General features: G+C 41.5%; 1 protein-coding gene across 4 annotated transcripts in view; it reads right to left on the bottom strand.

Moving 5' to 3' along the window:
- Positions 1-17005, bottom strand: part of GRK3 (G protein-coupled receptor kinase 3) — a 173596-nt gene that overhangs the window by 32117 nt on the left and 124474 nt on the right. For all 4 annotated transcript variants that reach the window (XM_033233051.1, XM_033233053.1, XM_033233052.1 and 1 more), the window contains 4 exons: positions 11772-11850; positions 9618-9748; positions 7005-7099; positions 2128-2235 (listed from right to left, as the gene is read on the bottom strand). In XM_033233051.1, the coding sequence (XP_033088942.1) occupies positions 2128-2235; positions 7005-7099; positions 9618-9748; positions 11772-11850 (413 nt within the window). The remainder of the gene's footprint in view (positions 1-2127; positions 2236-7004; positions 7100-9617; positions 9749-11771; positions 11851-17005) is intronic.

Below are 17005 nucleotides of genomic sequence, written 5' to 3'. Positions count from 1 at the left end.
GCATATGATCCCTTCAACAAGATGGCCTTCCGGCAGCTGGAGTCAACCATACGCTCCCCTAAGTTCTGCACTCAGTTCTTTCCGTCTTTCCACAGAAGCCATCATTTCTAGCTATTTTACCACTCTCCATTCATCTCATCCATCCATCCCATCCTCACAGCCATCCTCAGGACGTCTTCCTGTCTGTCAAGACTCTTTTCAGCAGGAGCCCCACTGAACATAATGCTTCCATCAAGGCCGGTGGAGGATTTCACAAAGGAATTGATATCTTCCAGTTCAGTACACCAAAGCTGAATTATAGCGAAATAAGACTGAATTCATCTTATTAGCCACAAACCACACTGTTGGAGCAGACAGAGTTATTGAACAAAACCCTCCAGTCTTGTAAAAAGTGAAGTAGTGTTACACCAAATCCTCTCCAGCCTATATGCACAGACATTTTAACAGCTAGAGTCACAAAACAAAGAAGTACACAAAGTCCTAGATACAAGGCTTCTGGGATTGTCAGATTTTACTGCTGATTTTTGCATTCAACAGTTCAGCTGTTACAGAGTTGTTTTTTTTTTTATCATCTCCAAATTCTGTAGGTAGGGGCTGTCTGTCTCCAACCACATCTCCAGCAGAGATCCAAAATAAAGACCTCCTGGGTGTCTTCATGCACTCCATATGCATAGAAGCAACTCCACTGGGGAGAACAGCATCTCATAGGGGAAATGGCTTTCTCTGGTTTGCTTAGATAAACTCTCTAATTAGGTCAGCTAGTCTGATGACATGAATTAAAGCCATCCAGGCTCCACAAATACAATAATTCAATTAAGGAATAACAGAACCCGACTTTCTAAGCAATAATACAATTTTAGATCACAAGTGAACGCAAAGCAGAGAACAACTGGATTATCAGAGTCTTGACAAAACAGAGGGTGCTCAGAACCTAGTTTTGGGGGAATGTGGAATTCAGCCTCTCTCCAGAACGTGCTAAATGTAATAAAATACAGTGGTGCTCACTGAGGCTCTCCGATGGAAAGGTGCAACGTTTAGCAAACTATCAGGACTGTGTTCCTATGAAAATATTAAAAGGAAAACCATTAACTAGGAAATTTTAATGTAAAATGCTTTATGAGTCTGAATAAAAAATTTAATTGAAGCTTTCCATTAAAATTGGCTAAAAGTCTTAGAATTAATGGAAACATTAACATAATTGTTAAGTGTTTCATATGAGAACATATTTTGAGAGTAATTTCCTCTCATAATCTTTTCTTCTTTATTTCATCATCTTTGGTAGTTCAGAACAAGGGCCAAGTATACTACTAGCTTTAAAAGACAAATTCATTTCAGCATTTTCCCCAATAAATGCAAGCTTTTTAAATGGGGTGATCCGCTAGGTGTGGTGGCTTATGCCTTTAATCCCAGCACTTTGGGAGGCTGAGGTGGGAGGATGGCTTGAGGCTAGGAGTTCGAGACCAACCTGGGCAACATGGCAAGACCTTATCTCTAAAAAAATTAAAAAATTAGCCAGGTGTGGTGGTGCGTGTCTATAGTCTCAGCTACTCAGGAGACTGAGGTTGAGGTGGAAGGATTGCTTGAGCCTATGAGGTCGAGGCTACAGTGAGCCATGTTTGTGTCACTGCACTGCAGCCGGGCAATAGAGAAGGACCTTGTCTAAAAACAAAACAAAACAAAAACAAATAAAATAAAATAGGTTTACTTTGGGTTTTCATCCTTTTTTGGTAACTCTCAAAATTCTGTAAACGCTCAAGATGATGAGTACTTAATTTCTAGGGAAAAAATTATTCTACCTTTTTAAGTTATCTACATTTCAAAACAATACTTATTCCTACAATGTGGCTTATCACAGAAAAAAATTCAAAGCAGTCTAATTTTAGGTTTAAAAGAATTCTGATTCCTACATGGTATAGAATAAAAATACGAAGCCATAAGCTTTTATCTAGCAGCTTATCGGGAAGCAGCTTTCACTCTTCTAAGACACAGTCTTCCAGATTAGCACGTGGCTTAAAGATCACTGTGTGATTTAAAATAACATTAGCATCTAGTCATTTCTACATATCCTCAGTTTTCATCCAAGCTCCTGCTGCCATGAGGACAGCAGAAGGATGCGTTTCCACTCACCCTCTCAGAAGTTTGAAAAGCATGCAGCCCAGGGAGAACCAGTCGGCACTGCTGTCATAGGCCGTCCCCTTCTGCAGCACCTCGGGAGCCATGTACCCATGGGTGCCACTAGGGAGAAGGAAGGATACACAGTTATCAGAGCATGCGCACTTCAGAAAACACTCACAGCACCCCAAGGTCCGGGTGTCATTCGTTAGACGGCAGCGACTGTAAACAAAGGAGAGGGGACAGTTGTGCTTCACTGCAAACGCAATGCACTGAACATCCAATGGGAAAACAACCTTTTCTGCCTTCACTCATATATGAATTACCATAAACAAGCATATGAAATAAATATGTAAAATGCAAGTTCGGGCTCTCATCAGTCCTTCTCTACTCCAGCTATGAAGAGCAAAGGTTCTCCTGCCGTTTCAGGAGCTCTTGTGTGGAGGTGCGTGGGGTCGGGGGAGGCAGGGAAAGAGCAGAGAGAACGGACAACGAACAGGCGACCACACGGAGGCGCTGTGGACCTTGAAGGCATGGAGACATCCACCTCTGTGTGGTGCTGCCAGTTGTGCTGAGGACCTGAGCTCGCGGGGGCATCGGCTTGGTCATGGTCAGTAACAGACCCTAGGGGGATGGGGAAGAAGGAGGAACATGAGCCCAGTTGTACATAAGATGGCGAAATCATGTGTCAGGTTTCAAAAGCTGCAGAAGGTCAAAGGACTCAGCACTAAGCAAATGTGAAGATGATTTTCAGGAAGTTGAGAAAAATCACTTGAGAGGACAACCATTTTATATATAATCTGCACCATCTGCAACTCGAAAGCCCTTCCCGCTCTAGCCCTCTCCACCCCTCCTTGAAGGGCTGAGCTTGCCCGGCTGCTGCAGGAAGCACGCGAGGCAGCTGGTGGGGAACTTTCCAAGATGCAGCCTGAAAGGGCTCTGGCAAAAGGTTATATGCCCTACAACCTCTTCATCCACGATTAATTTTCTTCATCAGTAAAATGGGTAATCAGATGACATCTCTACCTCGCAGGTTGCTGTGAGCACTGCACATACATCGTGGGCTCACATACAGCAGCAACTGGATTCATGTTGGGGATTTGCATCTCCGTGCTTATCGTAGTGTGAGAATTTTTAGGCCCCGTGTGGTGGCTCATGCCTCTAATCCCAGTACTTTGGGAGGCCAAGGCAGATGGATCACCTGAGGTTGGGAGTTTGAGACCAGCCTGACCAACATGGAGAAACCCTGTTTCTACTAAAATACAAAATTAGCCAGGCATGGTGGCGCATGCCTGTAATCCCAGTTACTCAGGAGGTTGAGGCAGGAGAATCACTTGAACTTGGGAGGCAGAGGTTGTAGTGAGCCGAGATCGTGCCATTGCAATCTAGCCTGGGTGACAAGAGTGAAACTCAATCTCAAAAGAAAAAAGAATTTTTAATTTGCTTATGCTCAGCAACAGTGAGAATCTACTCAGAATAAATGATCCTGGATCACTAATGAGCCTGGCTCATCACTGGGTCCAGTACTCTCTGTCTAAGAGGTGTATTTGAGAGTTTTATCAAATAGTGAAGACGGGCGTTGGTCCATCAGGGCAAATCCAGCATTCTGGAAAGCTCAATCAGCCCGAACCTAAAGTCTGACGGTGTAAGGCCATCAGACCACACCGTGAGAGCACTGGAGATTTCTATGAGGGGCACCCAAGCCATTTTCCGGGAAGGTTTAATTTCAGGGTTGCCTGGAAAGTCCTTTCCGGTGACCTTGTAATTTGTACTTTATTGGGATCAAGTCACAGTTCTGGAATGGAAAGATATCTACAATAGATATCTACAGGATAAATAAGAAATGAATGCAGACCAGTCCCCCATGCTTATACCAGATACAACGAAAACTCAACCTTGGACTGCCTGCCGCTGAGGTTTTCTGATTCTGCCTATAGGCCAGCTGCTAATGCTTCCTGACGCATTCCACTAAAGATCTGTACTACTATTAATACTGAACGAACACTTGGACGTTTTAAGACACTGTGACATGAGACACAGCTTTGTGTTCTTAGATAAAATAAGCTAGTACTCAAATTAGTCACTGACAATCTGCTCAGCTCCAGAAGTTCTCCTGCGATTTTTCATGGCTACTTCATAGTTAACTTCTAGTTTACAATAATTTGCGATTCTTTCGTTAAATGGACTAAGTCTAAGCTCAAATCAAAAACCTCAACTACAATACTACTTTGGAGATGGGCCGGCTGCGAGATGAAGTCTAAGAATCACATCTACAGCTTTGAAAAGATCTGATAAACCAAGTTCAGGGTGAAATTGTGGCTTAAAATCTTCAGTCTTGTACTAAATAGATCATGCCAAAGCCTCAGGGAGTTCATCCACACAGTGTACAGGCTTTGGAATCAGACAGAGCTGGATTATAATTCCAGCCCCATGGCATACCAGCCAGGTGACCTGGTTCAAGTTACTTAATTTCTCTGAACCTCAAGTTCCATACCACAAAAATTGGATAGTGACACCTATAATTTATGGGGTTTCCACGAGGATGACACATGCACGACTGGGACAGCTGGATATTCAGACAAAGTGAATGCTGCTGGTACCGCCACCACTCCATATGCTGGTCACTTAGGGGGCAGTTCTCAGGGCTGCTCCTTCCAGGAGGTCAGGGGTCAGCTCTGTCTTACAGTGGCGTCGCCAGCAGCTGGCACGCAGCAAATGTTAAAGACTCGCTGAATTATTTAGTTAACTTAATCCTCACAGCTATCACAGGAGATAAATATCATTGTCCTCTCCTCCTCACAGAAGGGAAAAATGAGGCTTACACAACCAGGAAGAGGAACCCAAACCCAGATCTGTTGGCTCCAGAGTCTTTTTTCCTAGCCACAAAATGCCTCCTGTACTTAAAAGTACAGGATTTTGACAGGGCGTGGTGGCTCACACCTGTAATTCCAGCACTTTGGGAGGCCAAAGTGGGAGGGTTGCTTGAGTCTGGGAGCTGGAGACCAGATTGGGTAATACAGGGAGACCCCATCTTTATAAAATATATATTTTTTACATTAGCTGAATGTAGGGGCACATGACTGTGGTCCCAGCTACCTGGGAGGCTGAGGTGGGAGGATCACTTGGGCCTGGGATGGGGAGGCTGCAGCGAGCCCTGATCACGCCACTGTACTCCAGTCTCAGAAACAGAGCAAGACCCTGTCTCAAAAAAATAAAAAATATAAAATTGTATTGCATGTTTACCTTTTTAAAGTAGTGGTCTCCTGATCATTATTTAAACATGGAAACCAACCTTCTCAGTCCTACCTCTTTACAGATGCTTTTCAAACATTGTGTTTTCCAGAGCAGGCAAAAGAACAGCCCACCATTCACAGCTGACATGTGAATTATAGCAAAAAGTGCACTAGGTCCTGCTAGGAAATAACCCCATATCTGAAAGGTATTCCTCTGGACGAGTATTTCTTATGAATTCTTGGATTCATATTTAGTTATGACTATACTAACTAAAAAAATTAGCATACCAAATAGCTGTGGCATTAAAAATTCAAATGACTCTCTTAAAAGAATCTGATGAACTCCCTGAGAGAAGCTTATACGACCACAGGTTCTGGCCTAATAATTGTAAAGTGCTAGCAAAATGCTAATGCTTTTATCACCATATCCCAGATTCTGTAGAAAAAGAGAAATATGTTTACAGAAACAGTGCTATTAACTATTAACATTTGATCAGAGCTTTAAAAGGCAATTCTGATTTAATGCAGTCCTTCATAAAGTATTGCAGTTCAGAACCACTTCTAGTTACACAAAGAGAAGGATCTGTGGTTTATTGTCTGCACAGATGCATGAAACGAGACCACTGGGAGTTTTTTTCAAGACCATTCAACACAGAGATGAATGTTAGCTTAAGATGTAATTTTAAAAGATTCAGTGCTAAGGAGGAGACATTTAAAAAGACAAAATAAAGCAAAAGTTGTCTGCTTTTCCACAAACTGTACATGTGTTCATACTTTCCACCCAGATCATCGCCTACCAAAGAAATAGAAATGAAAACCAGTGCATGTTCCATGGTGTTTCTGCAGAGCTGAAACTGTACTAGTCCTGCTGTCTTTTTAACAACTCTGAGTACAGAGAGAAGTCCTCGGTTCAGGGCCAATTTGCACTGATCAAGCAGGGCCACACCCAGAAGCAGTCTGGTGTCCCCAAGGTGTCAGGTACTGGCTGAGGGCTGTGGCCTCAAGAGTTCCCTCTGGGTGATCATGTAGAGGACCTGGTGCAAGACCCAAGTCTAACAATATGACCTGCAGTGAAAGCCTAAACTGCAAGCAGATGATTTGTTTCTTTAATTAAAAAAGAGAGAGAGAAATATTTCTAATTTCTCTTTAGGGAAAAAAAGGAAGAAAAGCCTTTTTGAAAAAGAAGGAAAAGTAGATGAAGACAGAAACTTGGCTCCGAGGACCTCCCTTGACCACATCTACGCAGCTGCCTCGGTGCCTTTCTAGGCACAGTCTCTTTCACTTATCCTTAGGACAACTTTGAGGGGTTTATTACTACCATTACTAACAGACTAAGTAACTGACTGACTTTTAGGGTCACACAGGCAGCATGGATTCTGGTTTCTTGCTGAGGTCCTGATTGTTTCTTAGAGGCCAAGAGGCCACCCTGGTCCCTGAGCAGGTTCAACTCCACTGTTGGTTAATTCCTGCTCTCCGCAGACAGTGAGGAAGGCACCCCGTTCTTATCTCCTTTCCCACAACCTGTGATGTTGGATCTTCCTGACATATGGAAAATCACCACTGGCAAGAGAAATTATATTTCTCTTGGGTGACAAATGGCCATGCCTTTGAAGGGGCATGAGAGAAATGATGGTGAACCGAAGTTGACGCATTACTTACACGCTCGCATGAGGCTTCTTTTTGGAAAAATCGCAGGCAAGACCAAGATCTGAGATCCTTGCGTGTCCGTGTTCATCCAAGAGGATATTTGCTGGCTAAACAGAAAGAGAATGATCTTTAAGAGTGGCCCAAATGCCATGGAGGCTTTGAGAACTTTGAGTGCAGACACTTGATATCTTACTATTTTATCATAGCTTGTTCCTAAACACAAATTACAGCTTTATCCCATCACATCGAAGTAGGGCATGATACTGAGAATAATATTTTTCATTTTAACTTCAGCAGAAAAGTGGTAATGATAGAGGCGGAGGATTCTACTCATTAGAAAATGAAACATGGGGCAGGTAACACAGGAATGTCGGGACCACAGTTCATCAGCACTAAAAGCATTTCCTTTTCCCGTACCAAGGACCGCTGCGCAGAAAGAACAGCGCGCCTCTCAAGGGCGGGAGGTGAGTCCACCAGCTTCCAGGCTTCTGAGAACCGCAAGGATTTCTAAGAGTAAAGCCATGAAGCACAGGACAGAGAGGAAGCTTCCAAGAATGTATCAACACTGACCTAAGCAATCAAAATATTCCATAGTGCCACACTAATCCCAATAAATGTCATTTCTGCTTATTAGTACATCATTAACGTAGGGCCCTACCAAATGACCACATATAATTGTGACCACAACTCTGATAAAATGTATCCATGAAGATTAGATTTAGTCATCATAATCATGAACAACAAATCTAGTCTCTCTGATATACATTGAATTATAGGCATCTTAATATTTTTCTGCTGGCGATCAACTACTGTTTTGCTTGAAATAAAAATAAATGGCATGCTATTATAAAACTGAAGCATGAATAATCATGAGTGACTAGAATTAAGTTTGAATAGAAATTAAATAATACCACTGCCTTCCAAATAGCTTAGAAAATAAAAATAAAGCATAAAGATGATTAGAAAGCAGTTATTGATTTAAATTAGAATGTATTACAATAGCGCTTCACGGGCCTTCAGCATGTGTTTTGTTCTTCTGCAAAGCTCGCATAAGGACATAAAATGTCAAGGGCCAACTATTGTCTAGTTATTTCTAATTCAATAAAAATACATTTTTCTTCTTTATGCTTATAGGAAAACTAAGGAAGTAATAATAATTCTGTAACCTTACAGAAAGGTTTAAAATTCACAAAGTATTTTGTAAAAAAAAAATAACATTCTTGGAAATAAAATACAATTTTTATAATATCTTAGAAAGTAATCTTCAAAAGCCAGTCACGGCATCTCAGCTCCCTAGAGGAAGGAACATAATCTATACATTTCAGTTGGCCACTGTGGGTTCATTCAAGAAGGCATCTGAAATGAGAGGCAAACACATTCTCCTGGAATCCTCTCGCCTATTGGGACATTGTCGGTCCCATCATTTTTCTTATTACTATGTACGCATTTCTATGTTTGCGCAATCATTAGTTTGTCAAGGTTCCTTTCTCTCCATGCCTGCCTGCAGGCTGTTGGCCATACAACTAGGTAAGTGTCAGCACGGACGTCCTGAGCCAGCTTCTATCTCCCTCCCACGTGTAAAACCCAGGACCAAGCACCACGTTCTGGAATGGAAAAACTCAGAATACTCCTATATCATTGCTTTCAAGGCGAGTGAGCTCTTACAGAGGATAAGAACAGAAACCCGGGCACAGTAGTTGGAGGTTACACAGTTCAAGGATCTAAAACTCTATCAGTGATTTTTAAGACAATCTCAAAACAATGTAAAGCTCCGAGGGTGGCCTTTGGGAGAAATTCCACAGGCTGGTCGGCAATCCACTATTCACTGATAGACCCTGCCTCGGAGGAGTGATGACTCAGCCATTCTATGTCTTAGCTCACCAGCTTCTAAGCCCCCCTAAAATATATGTTCTTTGCTTATTCATCATTGTACATGTCCATCTTTACAGAGCCACGACCAAATCAGTTGCTTAGTGAACATCAACTGAATTATAATTAATTATGAAATGTGTGACACCCAAAGGGCTCCTAAACTGCTTTTCTTTTTTTTTTTTTTGAGATGGAGTCTCCTTCTGTCGCCCAGGCTGGAGTGCAGTGACACAATCTCGGCTCATTGCAAGCTCCACCTCCCAGGTTCATGCAATTCTCCTGCCTTAGCCTCCCGAGTAGCTGGGACTACAGGTGCCTGCCGCCACGCCCGGCTAATTTTTTGTATTCTGAGCAGAGACGGGGTTTCACCGTGTTAGCCAGGATGGTCTCGATCTCCTGACCTTATGATCCACCCTCCTCGGCCTCCCAAAGTGCTGGGATTACAGGCATGAGCCACCATGCCTGGCCTAAACTGCTTTTCATTAACTGATCAACTAAAATGTTTGGCTTAGTATATGTGCTGCAGCAGGCACTGTAGTAGGCACCAGGGTTATAATAATGACAGGCACAGACATGTGCTCCGTCTCTGCAGAGTCTGCTCTAGAGGAGATAAAATGTCATACAGCTAATGACTTTATCAGGGCTGAGACGAGGGCTATGAGGAAAATGACAGGACTCTGTGAAATATAAGGGGACTTCTAGAGGACCATTCACACAATACCTACTATGCAGAATGAGTCTGTCAACCGTCCTCACCTTCAAATCTCTGTAGACAACAAACCGATTGTGCATGTGTTCCAGACCCAGAATGATTTCAGTGGCATAAAACCGCATCTCCTTCTCAGAGAACACACCGTGTTGTGAAAGGTGATAGTGCAAATCGCCTCCTGGAATCAGATTCAGAATTTAATTCAAAGCATGTTAATTTAAAGGACACAAAAATCATGCTCATCCTAAATAATCAGGACTCAGCAGAAAAAGGGAAACTACGCTTCTGCTTTGTCTATATACCTATCTTTCATTCCTATAGTTTAGCAACAATTTAAACGTTATAGAGAAAACTTAAACATTGAGAAGATTTAAATGCAATGACAGGAGGGACAAGACAGCAAAACCAAGCCACCATTCTCAGGCTGGCAGCTCAGCTCCTAGTTCCGCCATCACAAGATGGGACCAGCTAACCTGCTTTGATTACTTAAATCCTAGTAAATGAATCAACCCATGGAGTGATCCAACAGACACAGCTTAACAAATGGCTCTATGGATAGACAAAAAAAAAAAAAAAAAATAGGCTGGGCACAGTGGCTCATGTCTGTAATCCCAGCACTTTGGGAGGCTGAGGTGGGTGGATCACTTGAGGTCAGGAGTTTGAGACCAGCCTGGTCAACATGGTGAAATCGTCTCTACTAAAAATACAAAAATTAGCCAGGCGTGGTGGCACACACCTGTAATCCCTGCTACTCGGGAGGCTGAGGCAGGAGAATCACTTGAACCTGAAAGGCAGAGATTGCAGTGAGCTGAGATCCTGCCACTGCACTCTAGCCTGGGTGACAGAGACTCCGTCTCAAAACAACAACAACAACAACAACAACAAACTGATCATATAGACAAATATTTGACAAAGCAAATATTTGTCAACCCATGGAGTGATCCAACAGACTCCAATTTTACTGTATTGGTAAAATACAGTAAAATTTTAACTGATAAAAAATCCAGGTGGTGGGTATCCCTAGGAAAATTCTTTCAATGTTGCTATCTGCTTGAAATTTTTTATAACAAAATGCTGGAGAAAGGAAATAATCAGATGGCCTCAAATTACAGAGAGAGAGAATGCCATCAACAGGGTAAGGGAATGATTTTATATAACACAAGGGAAAAGCTTCTATTGATTTATAAAAATGAGTGTGTGTGTCCAACTTTATTACCCTTGCTTTCACAAGCATATTTCTCTCTCCATACACATATTCCCGTAAAACCACTACCACATCAAGATGGAAAAGATGCCCAGCATCCCAAAAGCTCCCCTACCACTATGACCTTTCAGTCAAGACCTTACCCCCCAGTCCCACTCACACAAAGGTCACTCTTCAGCCCTCTCTCCCCATCCATTAGTTTTGCCTGTTTTGGCGGTCACATAAGCAGGGTCACCCAGGGTACATGCTGCTGGGTTTGGCTTCTTTTGCTCGTTATTATACTGTGAAATTCCTTCATGCTTTGTGGTAGATCTGGTTTTAAATCAAACACTTGGAACATAATAAAACTTCAAGTGAACTTAAAATAAAAAAAACTAGGCATGTGAGTTGTGAATTGTATGCTTTATTTCAGTTCTTGTTACTAAAAATACTTTAGATATATACCATGACACTTTCTAGTACCAGAAAGCTCCTTTTCTAGCCGAACGTTTTCCAGCATTTTCAAAATCATCATCCACAGTTTAAAAGATCAATGTACAGTAGTGCAGATTTAGAAGATGCAGAAGATTGGGCTAAAATCTGTATTTGGCCCAAAGTCAGTCCTTCAAAGTTGGTTTTTAAATACATTTCTATCTTTGGCCTATATTCTTATGAGGTATTTCATTCCTAAAAGTTGAGGGCCAGGAAATAAGCTAATTAAAGATCTAGGCCAGCTGCATTCCAGAAAATCAAGTTTCACTTTAAGTATTTTATGAGAATCTTTTCTAGAATATCCAACTTCTTGGGAAGAGACTGGGAGGCCGAGAAGGACGTTGCAGTCAACATTTAAAAACGAATTTTCAGTGAAGATTAAAGGGTAAAACGTTTCCTCAAACTTCAGGGGGAACCTAATTACCTGAAAGACCCACATTGCTAGTTTGCCTAGATTAATGCATGCTAAGATTTAACATCATGGCAAAGTCTTTCAAGGCAGTCACACTTTCCAAGTTTTGCTTACCGTTCATCAGATCCAGGATGAAACAGAGTTTATCTGGGGTATGGAAGGCATAGGTCATACATACAATGAAAGGACAGTCCTAGAGTGAAAACATAAAAGTTTATAAGAAGAGAAAAGCTGTCTAGAAAGTGCCAACACCATGCTACATATATTTAAAATTTCTTTATTTTTTAATTGACATGTTGCAATTGTACATATTTATGGTGTACAGTTTGATGTTTTGACACATATCTATATTGTATAACGATTGAATCAGGGTCGTTAGTATATCCATCACTTCACACATTTATCATTTATTTGTGGTGAGAACCTTCAAAAGCCTCTCTTCTCACCATTTTGTAATATACAATACATGCCTTGGGTTTTTTATCCAAGCTGCTACCCCATGCACTGAGCACCGACACCTACATGTTAATTTTTAAAGTCACAGTAAAATAGAGCTGGTTACATAATAAAATGCATAGAGATACATTAATAATTGGAGCAGATGACCTTGCAGGCCCTTTCTCACTTGGATTCAATCACGTCTCTATCCTAATTATATCCTCTTCAAAATGCTAGATACAGAAACATATCACTATCTTGCCAGGCTTTTTGCTGGTCAACATTTTGGTTCTGGCTATTCAAATATCCATTTCAATCTCTGCTTCTGAAGTTGATGGAATCATAGCACAGGTCGGGGAGGGAGGAATGTTATTTGTGGTGTTGTTTTGAAACACTGAAAATAAAAATGGAATTAAATTAGCTTTTGAAAGTGGAAAACTATTATCATGACCAAGAATTGAATAACTCAATTGTAAAGATTTCAGTGTTCCCATAATTAATCTATAGATGCCATGTAATCTTACTTGAAATGAAAATTGACAAGGTGGATTCTAAAATATATGTAAATGTAAACAGACAAGAAAAATTTCAATATTCTTGAATATAAACAAAGCTGGAAAACGTACAGGACCAGATATCAAGACTTATTAGAAAGCAACAGCAATTCAGACAGTGTGGTATTAGCCCAAGGACAGACAAATCAAGTGACCATTTATGTGTGGGTATATTATGGATTACTTTTTCCATTTCATTGTTATTAAGGCGACACAACAGGGCCTGGGGAAAGGATGGCCTATTCAATCAGTGATGCTGAAGCAACTGAATATCTGTACAATAAAATATGAACCTTGACCCCTGCCTCACACCATACACTAAAGTCATTTCCAGCTGATGTAGATGTAAGTGTAAAAGATAAAACAATAAAGCTTCCAGAAGAAAACAAATGAGAATATCTTCATGATCTTAGGGTAAGTAAAGATTTCTTAGGCCACAAAAGGCAGTAACAATAAAAATGTTAATTAGACTAAAATAAAATTAAGAACTTCTATTCATCAGAGGACACCATTAAGATAGTAAAAAGACAAGTCACAGGATGGGAGAAGATATATGAAACCCATAAATACACAAAGGACTCATATCTAGAAGATATAAAGAACTTTAAAAAATCAACTTAAAAAAGTCATTCAACCCCCAGAAAAATGGCCAAAAAATAGGCATTTCACATAAGAGGATACCACATAGCGCCCAAACTAATGAACAGATGCTCAACCTCGATGTCTCCAAGGTAATGCAAATTAAAACTACAACACGCTGTCACTAAACCCACGAGAACAGCTAAAAAGATAAACACTGATGATACTGAGTGTTGGGAAGCTATAGAGCAAATGGAACTTTCATATATGGCTGCTGGAAGTGTACAATGAATGGTGCAGCCACTTTAGCAACCCATTTGGTGGTATCTACCAAGGCTGAGTGTCACTTGCAAACTTTCTGACTCAGTGATTTCACTCCCAGGTAGACACCTAATAGCAGTCTGTACTAATGTGCGCCAAGATGATACCTGCACAAGAATATTCAAAACAGTATCATTCAAAATAGCCCAAGTCAGGAAATAACCCCAATGTCTACCAATAGTAGAATGGATAGTATGGTATATTTATACACTAGAATGCTATATAGAACACAGATCAGCAAATGTTTTCTGCAAAGAGCTAAAAAGCAAGTATTTTAGGCCTTGCAGGCTGCATACAATCCCTGTCATCTATTATTCTTTGCTTATTTTCTTTACAATCTTTTAAAAATGTAAAAACCATTCTTAGATCATGGGCTGTACAAAATAAGGCCAACAAGCTAGACTTGGCCTGAGCCACACCTGGCTTTCTGACCTCTCTACACAGCTACTGCCATGGGCAACACCACAGATGAATCTCATAAGCAACATGGAGTGAGACAAGCCAGACACAAAAGAGCACATTTATAAAGTTCAAACACAATTTGCAAAGCTAAATTATGTTGTTAGAAATCTGGATAGTGTTAAGTTGGGCGCGGGGTTAGTGACTGAGAGAGGCACAAAGAGATTTCTAGAATACTGGTAACTCTCCGTCTCTTGATCTGGGTGCCAGAGATGCGTGTATTTCCTTATGAAAATTCATCAGTGCTATGTTAGATCTATTAGCTCTATTTACATCTATTTTATCAATGAAATCCACTTAGATTCTTTATATACAGTGTATACTTGTCACTAAACTGATTCAGTTTTTAAAATGGCCTAGATTATCTAGATCCTCTTTCTTAACAAACACACATACACAAAATTATTAAATTCCAAAGAAAATGCTCAAATTTCAATAGACTCTGTAAACAGAAGTTGCATTGTTAAAGCTAACAGCTCAAGACCACATCCCTAGGAGGTTCAGTCCCCCCTTAAAATGCCTGCCTCAGAGAAATCAAGGCTTCCCAAAGAATTTTTATTTGTTCCAGCCAACACTCAAAGATAGAGCCCCTGTCTCCCAGCCTCCATCGGAGGGTAGGAGTCTAACCTGGATAAGTCCCAGTTAGCAAACCAGCATGGGTCCCATATGGACCACGCCTCTTCCTGCATTGTAAAATTCTTCACTTCCTTGACTCTGCTCCACTCCCCACTGCACTCCACCAGCCACTGTCTCTTTAAAACATCCAGTCACCTCTGCACAAGTCAGAATGGAGCCCAGCTATTTCTCTTACTGTCTAGTCATTACCAAATAAATGCTGTTTTAATTACCAAGTACATGCTTTAACTAATATCCAACTATATTTATCTTTGACTCAAAGTAAAATAAACATCCGGGTGAAGGAATCAGATTTGGTTATCTCTACAGAAATCAGTGACTGCAACCCTCACCTCTCGGGGTGCTGAACAGACACTATAATGGGTTTCATGTGGAGTCCAGGACACAACCGAATACTGACCAATATGAAAAAATAAGTGGCAATTTAATGAATGGTGGGATATAGTTCCAATGATAATTATGGATAAGAGGGCCTGCCTTGATTACAAGTCAGAATAAAAGTGGATTTTTAGAAGTAGACCATTAAGTAAAACTCTTGAGCAAGGAACTGTCTTCTTTGATTTTCTACCAAAAGTGAACAAAACAGCTTACATTTTGCAGGAACTCGCCATAAAAAAACTGTGATAAAATAGGACCATGAAGTCGTTAAGAAAATCCTTGGCCGGGCGCGGTGGCTCACACCTGTAATCCCAGCACTTTGGGAGACTGAGGTGGGTGGATCACGAGGTCAGGAGATCGAGACCATCCTGGCTAACATGGTAACACCCTGTCTCTACTAAAAACACAAAAAAAATTAGCCGGGCGTGGTGGTGGGCGCCTGTAGTCCCAGCTACTCGGGAGGCTGAGGCAGGAGAATAGTGTGACCCTGGGAGGCGGAGCTTGCAGTGAGCCGAGATCGCGCATCACGCCACTGCACTCCAGCCTGGGCGACAGAGCGAGACTCCTTCTCAAAAAAAAAAAAGAAAAGAAAATCCTCCACACTGCAGTCGGAGCAATCTTTGTGAACTACAAGGCTGACTATGGTCTCTAGTTAAAACACCTGGTTTCTAACTGCGGTCATATCATTTAGGCTCCTCAAGATTGGCCTGTGATGCCCTTCATGGTCTGGCCTGGCCTTCATGTCTCTCTCCAGCTTTGTCTTGCATGACTCCTCCCACCACCACAGACCCTGGCCCCTTGATTTCCCCAACCTCATGTGCCTGGGCTCAGACTTGCACTGGCTCCTCCTCAGGTAACCTCCAACTTCAGAAGGGCATTCATTGGCCCCATCTCCACCCGGCAAAAGGCCTTCCAAGCACCGTGTGCCTGTCTTCCATGGCTCTTGCCACAGGTCCCAGTTGTCCATACATTCCCATCATCATTTGAATAATATCTTTTCGCTTTCTGTGCAGTTCTGTAAGAACTAAGAACTGGGAACACAGTCAGGTTTTGAGAGCCCCAGCTTGCTGCAGAGTGCCTGGTTGAACCTAGACGTTCAACTGTGGTTCAAGGAATAAATGAGTCACACTTCTGAGGAACCTAAATGACTGACTGGATGAATTGCTGACTGCTCTTCACAGCTGTGGACACGCTTATGCTGGTTCTCGAACATGCATATTTCCTTTTTTGCCATCTGAGAATTACAGAAGAAAACTGGAACAGTACTTCCTACTGTCTTTTGGGGAGATGGGTGGGATACTTAAGTTGAGATTTAAAACAACAGCAACAAAAAAAACTTCCAGTAAAAAGAAAACTGTGGTGAATGAATGCATTTCAGTTACATACCCAAAACACAGGAAAGCCTGCCGATATAGGCTGATCAAAAGCTTCGCCTAATGAGGGTATTTTCAACTATGTTTTACTAAAAACTATAGAAAGTATCCCTTGATTAGCAAAAACAATTCCAAATAACTTTACTGTAATTATTTTGGCTAAATTATACACTTATAAATTTTAAAAGTACCATATAGTTTTGATATCTTTTTTTTTTTTTTTTTTGAGACGGAATCTCGCTCTGTAGCCCAGGCTGGAGTGCAGTGGCCGGATCTCAGCTCATTGCAAGCTCCGCTTCCCGGGTTTATGCCATTCTCCTGCCTCAGCCTCCTGAGTAGCTGGGACTATAGGCGCCCGCCACCTCACCCAGCTAGTTTTTTGTATTTTAGTAGAGACGGGGTTTCACTGTGTTAGCCAGGATGATCTGGATCTCCTGACCTCGTGATCCGCCCGTCTCAGCCTCCCAAAGTGCTGGGATTACAGGCTTGAGCCACCGCGCCCGGCCCATATAGTTTTGATATCTAAATAAAATACAAATAATTCTTTTAAATTAGTTCAAAGCGATAGCCCCAAATAACCCTAATTTCTTAGGTTACACCAGTGAGAAAC

Source organism: Trachypithecus francoisi, unplaced genomic scaffold, assembly GCF_009764315.1.
Source record: "Trachypithecus francoisi isolate TF-2019V2 unplaced genomic scaffold, Tfra_2.0 Lachesis_group14, whole genome shotgun sequence".
In the NCBI taxonomy this organism is placed as follows: Eukaryota; Metazoa; Chordata; class Mammalia; order Primates; family Cercopithecidae; genus Trachypithecus; species Trachypithecus francoisi.
This window is presented reverse-complemented; position numbering and strand designations above follow the sequence as displayed.